Source organism: Parasteatoda tepidariorum, chromosome 9, assembly GCF_043381705.1.
Source record: "Parasteatoda tepidariorum isolate YZ-2023 chromosome 9, CAS_Ptep_4.0, whole genome shotgun sequence".
Classification (NCBI taxonomy): Eukaryota; Metazoa; Arthropoda; class Arachnida; order Araneae; family Theridiidae; genus Parasteatoda; species Parasteatoda tepidariorum.
Genome location: NC_092212.1, coordinates 33,863,998 through 33,874,091, shown reverse-complemented (window position 1 = coordinate 33,874,091; position 10,094 = coordinate 33,863,998). Strand labels below are relative to the sequence as shown.

Sequence of the window (10,094 nt, the reverse complement as noted above, 5' to 3'; positions counted from 1 at the left end):
TAACGTTTGCATGAAACAACTTTCCAAATGCGCCAGTACCTTTGCTTTTTGTTTTCGACCATGCATTCTTTGATAAAAATTGTTTTCTTGGGTGTGTACTATCACTTCCTAAAATTTTGCCCATCTTTTTAGAATCACCCTGTATATATATTTAAATAATTAATAACAATACCCTACTTTGAGTACACTAAACTAAATTATGCTAATAGAGCATCATGTTTTCGGTATTTAAAACATCACAGCAGATTAGTAAAACAGATGAAAATTATTAAAAATTGTGCACATGTTTCATTTTGAAAGTTGCTACGAGTCATGTTGTAACAGATCTTACTGTCCCAAGGTGCAATCCCCAATTACACGGTTTAAATAAAATCAAAATTGTGGTCAATCTGAATTAACTATCATTATTTATTAACATCGGAAAATTTTTCTTCCATAATCAAATAAAATTAAGTTGAATAGTTTATTAAATTCTTATACAGATAAATGAAGCTAGAGGGAAGAAATGCTTCGAAATGATGAACGTTTGTTTTTTCTCCAAGATATTAATCTAATGCTTAGGATGCAAGCATTTGCTGCGATTTCAGCCGTTAATTAAGGTTCTAATAATAAATGATAATAAATGCAATTTATATTCTTAGAAATGTAAGATTATTACGTGATGCAGGAAAGTAAATATAAAGCAAATCTAATACATCTAGTAAAGCGAAAATCGCAAACATTTATTTTACGAAGAATGACGCTTGCCACATTTTTTTTTCATAGAATTTATGGATCATATTATTATTTCATAGATCATATTATTATTTTTTCTCAAAACTAGTTCTGTTCCTTGGATAATATAAGAGTTCTTAAATTAATATTTAAATCTGCGATGTAACTTATCTTAAATGCGGAACTTAAAACTTGATTTCGGGAGAAAATAGAGAGAACAACCATTAAGAACGGTGCCAAGCTTCTTCACTCAATCAATCTGAATTGTTGCTTTTTATTTCGCCTTTCTTACTATTGATTACACAGGTTTGAACAATTTGGGTTCTTTTTTCTTGCTTAAATATTAGTATCCCTAATGAATGTACTTTATAATTTTACTTCCGACAAGTATTCTTAAACAACATCAGAAGGGATTACTGAACAATATGTATACTGGCTAATGTTAAATGTACTCGAAAAAAAAACTCGACAACGTTTAAAACTTTGTAAACAACGAAATTAAACGATAAATAATAATGCTTTCATCTCTCTCTATTACTTTAATACTGCCACTTTAACGTATCACAACAGGTCTGACGGATTAATTGCTTTTAAAAATGATACGTAGGTTATGTTTTTTGCCCATAATGGTTTACCATTATTAGTAACATTTAAAAAGAGAATAAGCATCCACTATAAAATAGATTAAAATACGAAAGCTTATTATAAGCGAGCAAAGTGAGCTCGAATTTCTATCAAGTATCGTGGAATTGGAGAGTAGCTACCAATATATTAAAAAGTATTGTTATCACGAAATTTTAGAAGTTTCTTTTCCGCATTGTCAAAAATAATTGAAATATCCCGCAAACGAGCAGTTATAAGAGTGAAAAAGAAAAGCCAAAACAATAAAAGGCTTTTATAAAAATATACAGTTTTAGCATTAATTTATAATTCTGTAATAAGAAAAATATTTTTTTCTCTAACTTCACTAGGAATTTTTAGACACATTAAATATATAAAATGAGGTTGTACTATGTACAAAGTGTAAAGAAACTCCAAAATGAAAACTTTTCGTCTTTTAAGTCAACATTGTAAAAATTCCGAAACAAATTACCGTATAAAATATCTGCATGTCATTGCAAGAGCAGAGGATTAAACAACCTAGTTCTCCTTTATTTATGTTTATAATTAGTGAATCAGGGTGAAAATATTTTTAAATGGGATAATCATTTCTGCACAAAGAAAGTTAGATATAAATAACCAAAAGAGTAATTATAAAATACCACACAAGCGAAACAAGACAGACAAATATGATGATTCGAACTAAGAAAAGTTCGAAAGTTAGGAGTCGTATTTAAGTAAAAAGTTTTGAAAATATGAAAAGAAAGTAAAAATTTCTTTCAAAATCTATGAGAAATAAATTTGATTATGTAATAATAATTTTTTTCCAATTATTTAAACGGGATATTTAAACGCAAGAAAAATCCTATTCTCTTATTCAGTTATACATTTAAATTTTATGCAATAAATAGAATCAATAAAAAATTTAAAAGCATTCACCTTTTTTATGCGATTAATTGATGTCTAATTGAGAAGACTGATTTCATAAAAGATTTTCAGAGAGATTTTCCAACAAGTTTTATCGTCCGAATGGATGGAGGACGAATTGCCATAGAAACCAGTATCCTTCAAGTATAAATCGTGGCGCATCACCAGATGGAGCTGTGTTTAGGAGTAGAATTTAAAGTTTTCATCACACAATTTTCGAGTCAAAAACTTTGTATATCTTTCGATAATATAAGAATTGTATAAGGTAATCTGGCAAACGAATTATATGATACGATGCCTGGAAATTAGCACAGAACTATATGCGTTTTGTTATCATCAGTATGTTTCTTACTAATGAAGGCCATGAAAACATTTGCCGTTGAATAATTCAGTACTGCAACATCTGCTGTAAACAATTTTTGATATTATTCCTTTAGAAATTTTATTTGTAAGTCAAAAATAATTACAAATTTATGATAAATGTGCACTGTAAAAAATGAAACCTATTTTGGAATGTTACCCAAAATGAAATTACACCAAACTCCAATATAGGCTTAATTTGCGAACTTAAGACTGTCGGGGCCCGTAATATTTAATCGGGAGCAGTAATGTGTAATCAGGACCCAAAAAGCAAACACAGATTTCATTTCTGGTCTGAATAAGGACAGCAATTATTTTGCATGTAAATTGCAGAAATTTTACTCAATTTCGATACATAACAGAAAAATGAATACCATTTTTGTAATCAGAAAACATTTTTGTGAATAAACACAATTTTTGTCATTTTAAATAAAGTAGGGTTCAATTTAAATTTAAATTTTTTACAAATACCCCTATCTTTTTTTTTCCTTTTTTAATGGCGGGCACTTGGAGTTTGCCCCATTGGCCACAGAAATGCCAGAACTGCTACTCTCTTCTCGTTACCCAGTAGGCACCTGTGGCGAAGCCACGGCGGTGGAGCAGCGTCACCCACGTCACACAACCACAAACCCATTTATAGGGCGGGTCACATTCACACAAAGGAGAAAGGACATAGAACACAGTGAGAGAAAGAAACATCCATCCCCTGAGCAGGATTCGAACCCGCTGTCAATGGCCCCGCAGTCAGACACGCTAACCACTCTGCCATCTGGTTGGCAATACCCCTATCTTGTGATCTGCAATTTCCATCATCAATAAATTAGTCTTTTGCTTACGTAACTTTTTAAGTCTTAAAAAATCTATGTAAAGTGCAAAACTATAATGTTTTGATGGTGCATTTGCATTAGTTTAATGACTTTTGTGTCTTCAGATTTCATAATCACAAAAATACTGTTAAAACTGCCAAATTTGTTATAATTAGACAAAAGAAAAAGTTAAATATTTGCTGCAAATGTTAGAGATATTTTTTGAAAACTAGTTATCAACAATTTATTTAACATCTTTTATTAAGCTCTCTTTAATTGTTTTTTTCCAATCGTAAAAACCCTCGATTTTATACAACTTAATAGTTGTATGCAACTATAGATTTCAAAAACTCTTGCAAATCTATGTTGGGAAAAAATGGTTTTCTCAAGAAGTATAAATTTGAGATTATTTAATCTTTCGATCTTTATTTCAAATTTACATTATAGAAATTATCATTATTATTGTGAAATTAGTATTATATGTGCAATTAATGACCGGCAAAATTGGAATTTTTCCACTGATAACCAGTTTGATATTAAATTAATGTTTAGAGTTTCCTTATTTTCTGTGAGCAAGTAATTATTCACAAAAAATTTATGTATTACATATTTTTATATTTTTTAAATTATTTTAAAAAGTTAATATCCATATTTCCAAAGCTTGTTTTGTAGTGATTTAATGATGTGTGAAATGATTTATATAAGGCAAAATTAATTTTTAGTCTTGTATTATGAAGTTTTATGCTGCAGTTATTTCATATATAGTAGTCTATCGACAATGGTCAACCTTCATCTATGTTAAAATACTCCAACATAGAATCGAGTTAACATGTCTTATACACCTAGTGAATTGGAATAGTATTTTTGTAGTGGTAGACACTCTACAGGATGCCTAAATATTGTTATGATTTTTTTAAATCAATCTTGCAAGAGAAATTTAACTAAAGACAACGTTTTAAAAGCGTAAACACGTGTAGGTGTCATGTGGATACAACTTCATTAATAAGACAAATGTCAAAGGATGGCAAAACAGAGGTCCTATAATTTGATATAAATTACATCATGCTAATTGAAATAAATATGCAATTTAAGAGAAACAACGTTAAACTAACAAAATTATAATGATTGAAATTTATTTTTGATCAACATTAAAATTTAAAATCGTAATGATTTTTAAATGTGGGAAATATATGGTGCATGAGTAAAATCATTTACAATGAAATGCTAATTTTTGATGCGGATGAAATTTTTCAAAAATCGAGATCAATGTATGAAATGCATTTATATCTATATCAATGCGGTTTGAGCATTATAAATGTATTTCATAATCTGGTTTCTGATTGAGTTTCTAGAAGCAAAAAATGTCCACACTGGGGATAGCAAATTAAGGTAAATTTCATAAACATCAAAAAAGGTTTGATTGGATGTTGAAGTATGACGGAGTTCCTAGCAACCGGCTTTCAACTCCTCTCTGTTTTCACCCACAATCATATCTGCCATGTTGTTTATTACGTACGTTTCCTATACTGTGATTTGTCATTTGTGATTTTTTTTCCTCTGTTAAATAATTATCTGCGACTCTTCAGGTGTGCATACTTTTAGTTTTAATTTTTATTAAGGATTCTAAAAATACATTTATTAAAGTCGCTTAGTACATAACACTCTGTCTAAATACCAACAACGCCCTAAATATTCATACATTCAGTCTTATTAAAATAAAAGACTAAAAAACTGTAATTCATAACTAATATTTTTGACATTTTGCTTTATACGCCACATTATTTCAGAAAAAACCTCTAATTGTTTAAGCTCTTTAAACTATACATCAAACTACTCTTAAATGGAAATTCCACTATTGTATATTATTATAATTGTATTGTTAAATGCATATTATTATAATGTTGAATAATAATCGTATTGCTTTATTATAAACTTAGCCGCCTAAGGCGGCCAGCTGTCCGCCACGCTAAAGGTTTTCACAAATAAAGTTTTTTAAATCATAGCAGGAAATCTGAAGATTAGTGGACAATTAAAGTGTTCCTGTCCTGCAATTTTGTCTTCATATCCAGATGAACAGCAACAAATATATCAAAGCGAAGCGTTCTGTTTACGTATCGAATATGTTGCCGCATTTTTAATACAAAAGTTAAACTTTTCTCCACTTTGATAAATGTAAACTACTGCGAATCTTACAATTAAATTATTAATTCCTTCGCATATTATGGGTTTAAGTTGTCGAAAATTAATATTTCAATTGTAAGGTTCGCATTAGCATACATCTATAAGAATGGAGAAAAGTAGAAGCATTTTTTAATAGTTTTTTGAATATGGCTCTTTGAAGACGAAAAAGCATTGATTTTCTTACAAAATGACTGATAACTAAAAAACTAATCCAAATTTTTGAAAAAGAAAAAAATACTTCTTCATTATTGTAAAACACAATTATGTGCCGAGTTTCGTGCCTGGGCGAGGCTTCTGGGGCGATATATTGTGATTACAGACAGACAGACAGACAAACAGACACACACGCAGCCGCGTTTATTATTATGTATAGATTGTGATGTATAATGTTAGGAAAATTTATCTTTTAACTATTGTAACGGTATAAGGTTTTTAAGGTGCAAGTTGCCTTAATATTTATGTTTTCTATATGATTAAGAAAATACTAATATTGTTTGAACTATTGCTGTTGAAACTTACAAATTTTAAAAAAAATAGCGACTTTTATGTACCGGCTCTAATTTAGAGTTACCGCTCATATACATTGAATTTCTAATTTATTATGGATACCTTAAGGTTTCATGCGAAAAGGCATCACAGTCATCCGAGAACTAGATAAGAAATAGAATTTTGTAGAAACCTGATAAAATCAGAATTGTCATGTCTGCTTTTTCCCAGATTCTTTAATAAAATATCTTGAATTATCGGCCATGCTCAGGCCCCTCTTCCCCACTGGGCACTATGGGCACGTGCCCAGGGCCCCGCGATCGAATGGGGCCCCCTAGTTCCTGCCAGATTACCAAATGATAATCGATACATTATTACCGAAAAACATTAATTTTGAAAAATCTGATGATAATGACTTACTACAATACCTACGCTTATTATATTAGCTTTAGTTTGCCGCATGCGGATAGCTATACCTTGTACAACATAGCTTGAACTTTTTGACAGATGGGTCAGTGATGGGAAACAGAAAATATCTATTGGTGTAAAAAATGTGTTGGCTAAATATGTGGCTGTATGTATGTTTTAAACTATTCAAAATAAATAAATTCATTCGTCAATCAATTTTATTGCACTAGACATAAAAACATTGGGTAGGTAAGAAACCATTGTTTTCAGTTTTTCTATTTAAATTTTACCTCGAAGCAATAAAAACCACTTAAGACTTTCGGAAAATGCTTGAGTCCTTAACAGGTACTTTTATGTTGTGTGTCTATTCTTATGATTATTATCAATTTTTAATATTATTAAAATAAGAAGATATTGTTCGTCGTTGCAAAGTTATATCGATTTCAGATTTGACATCTGTCAAAAAGAAAGATCAAACTAATAAATAAACAGGGTATAATACTCCACTCTCTCTCAAAAATGAGTTTTTCCGATATTAGTATGTTTAGGTTAATTTAAATACCTATATGTAAGTATAAGAATACAATTTAAAAAAAAATTATTAAATTAAAAAAAGAATTATTTGATGCGGTGTGGTTTATGTCTTAAAGAAACCTATTCGAACGTCATTCGTAATACCAAAGACAAAAAAGGGGAATTCCCGATTCCCGATCGTCGTTTGACTTGACGAACGGGAATTCCCTTCAAGTATTTGTCTGCGATGTTGTGGCGTTTGTTTTGTTTGTAGTTGTTAGTTTGTTACTGACTGTGCTCGAGCTCTGATAAAAAAAATAGTATTGTTTGATTAAATCGTCGTTTTGTCTGTTTTGTGTTAGCGAATATTTTCGTTATAAAATTAATTAAATAGTGAATTATAATATAAAATGTCGAAACGGTCATATCCTAGTGGATCTGAAAAAAGGAAAAAAGCTCTACATCAGAAAGAAGTAATTGAAAAGTTACCAAAATTAACATCATATTTTACTACTACTACTGGAGAAACTTCTGTAAGTAGCAATCAACTCATAAATGTTCCACATGATGACTCAGCTCAATTACAAATTGCGGGAATTTCTAAACCTTCATGTTCCAATTTTGAAAAAGAGATTGAATCAGAAAGCGACTATTCCTACGACGAAAGTGCAACGACTTCAGTGACTTCACTAAAACCGACAACTCCAACTGTGTCAATTGAACAGCAGTTTTCCAACACAGAAGAATTAATATCGCACGATCCCGCCGATTATTTTCACGAAAAGTTTGTTGAAATAAATCGCGAAATTTTAATTCGTAAGGGACCAGTATATTTTCAAAATAAAGATTCTGACTTTTCCGAGGCATCCAGAACATACAAAGATGGTAATAAATTAGTAACGAGATATTTCAACAAAGCATTATTTATTCGCAAATTAAAGAACAATGAAAGCGTCGAAAGAAAATGGTTGCTGTATTCGCCTTCCAAATGCTCTGTATTTTGTTTTTCATGCTGCTTATTTAACCCAACTGATGTTAATCTTTGCTCTCGGAATGGATGTAATGATTGGAAGCATATTAATCACATAATTTTAACACATGAAAATAGCCCAGCGCATAAGCAATCTATGATGACTTATCTGGCACGAAGTAAAGCGGTTGGTAGAGTAGATATAGACTTATTATCTCAACATCAAAAGGAAGTGGATTACTGGAGAAACGTACTTAAACGGATTGTAGCTGTTGTAAAATTTTTGGCATCGAGAGGGCTTCCATTTCGCGGCGACAATGAAATCCTAGGATCTCCAAACAATGGAAATTATTTGGGTTGTGTGGAATTATTGAGTGAATTTGATCCATTTCTTGCAGATCACTTAAAAAAATTTGGGAATCCTGGAAAGGGTAACATTTCTTATTTATCAGCAAATATCTGTAATGAGTTTATTGAAGTAATGGGAAAACAGGTTCTAAAAAAAATTATAAATGAAGTTAAATCAGCAAAATATTTTTCCATAAGCGTTGACAGTACGCCCGATCTGTCTCATATTGACCAGCTAACTTTCATCATTCGATACGTAAAAGACTGTGTTCCTGTTGAAAGGTTTTTGAAATTTATACCTATTAAAGAACATAAATCTAAGTATTTAGCGGAGACCATCTTAAATTTTTTAGAGATACATGATATTCCCATAAAAGATTGCAGAGGACAAAGCTACGACAATGCTTCAAATATGTCGGGAAAGTATAGTGGTCTACAAACAAGAATCAAGGAAAAATGTGAATTTGCCACCTTTATACCATGTGCAGGACATTCACTAAACTTGGTAGGTGTCCATGCTGCTGGGTGTGTACCGGAGGCATCACAGTTTTTTGAAATAGTTCAGAAAGTGTACAACTTTTTTTCGGGCTCTACCCACAGATGGAATATGTTAACAGAACATTTAGGTTCAAAAAAAGTTGTTAAGAGTCTTTCACAAACCAGATGGTCAGCCCGAGCTGATGCAGTAAGTGCTTTGCATGGGGGTTATAAAAGAATATTAGAAGCTTTAATCACCATCGCAAACGATACTGAACAGGCACGAGAAACAAGAGACGAAGCCCTTAGTCTGTCTAGAAAAATGGGAAATCTAGAATTTATTATACTGACGGAAATCTGGAGCACTATATTGGAAAGAATAGACAAAACAAGTAATTATCTTCAGAAAGAAACAATAACACTGGACGTTGCAACCAATTTGTTGACTTCACTTTATGATTTTATTACTAACCTCAGGGATAAATTTGATAACTTCGAATCATCTGCCAAAGAAAATAACCCAGAATCTGACTACAAGGATCTATCTCAAAGAACAAGACGTAGAAGCTCACGGCAGAGTTTTTTTGATGGCTCTGCGCCATCAGTCCAATTGAATGGAAAAGAGCGATTCAACGTAGAAACCTTTCTCCCAATAATCGATACCTTGAGTGTTCATCTAAAACAGCGACAAAGTTCATATGAGATCGTCAGTCAACGTTTTAGTTTATTTTTTCACTTAAAAACTCTGAATTCCGAAGAGATACGACAAGGATGCAAAGAATTTTCTCAAATCTATCACGAAGATGTAAATGAAAAAGAGTTAGAAATAGAATGTCAACATTTAAAAGAATACTTAATAAATGTTCAGAGTGAAAATGAAGCATCTAACAGTGTACAGGAAGTATATAATCTATTAAAGCAAAACAAAATTGAAGACACATTTCNGAAGCTGTATATAAACCGTGAATTTTAATCTGATAGTATTTGTCTGTTGATTTTTAACCGGAACTTGAATTCGATCTTCAAATCTCTTGCTTATAAAAAAATTCCGAAATGCTTTCTCCCCTACTAATGACAACTGTCATCACCCAATTGAAACATCATCCATGTTAAAAATTTAAAATCACTTCGATCTAATAACAAAAAGTGAAAAGAATCTTAAAGTTATTTTATCAGAAGGATGTAAGGATTTCCAATCGTTCTGTTATACGCTTAAGATAAACATAATTATACATCCTTTGTGCTCGGAGAAAGGGAAGATCCTTTATTGTGGGAGTTTTCTTTATATTTTGATCGGAAAATGA

General features: G+C 31.1%; 1 protein-coding gene across 1 annotated transcript; it reads left to right on the top strand.

Moving 5' to 3' along the window:
• Positions 1-7,405: 7,405 nt before the first annotated feature.
• On the top strand, positions 7,406-9,763 carry LOC122271167 (zinc finger MYM-type protein 1-like). The gene has a single exon (XM_071185788.1). The coding sequence runs from the start codon at positions 7,406-7,408 to the stop codon at positions 9,761-9,763; it is 2,358 nt and encodes a 785-aa protein (XP_071041889.1).
• The last annotated feature ends 331 nt before the right edge of the window (positions 9,764-10,094 follow it).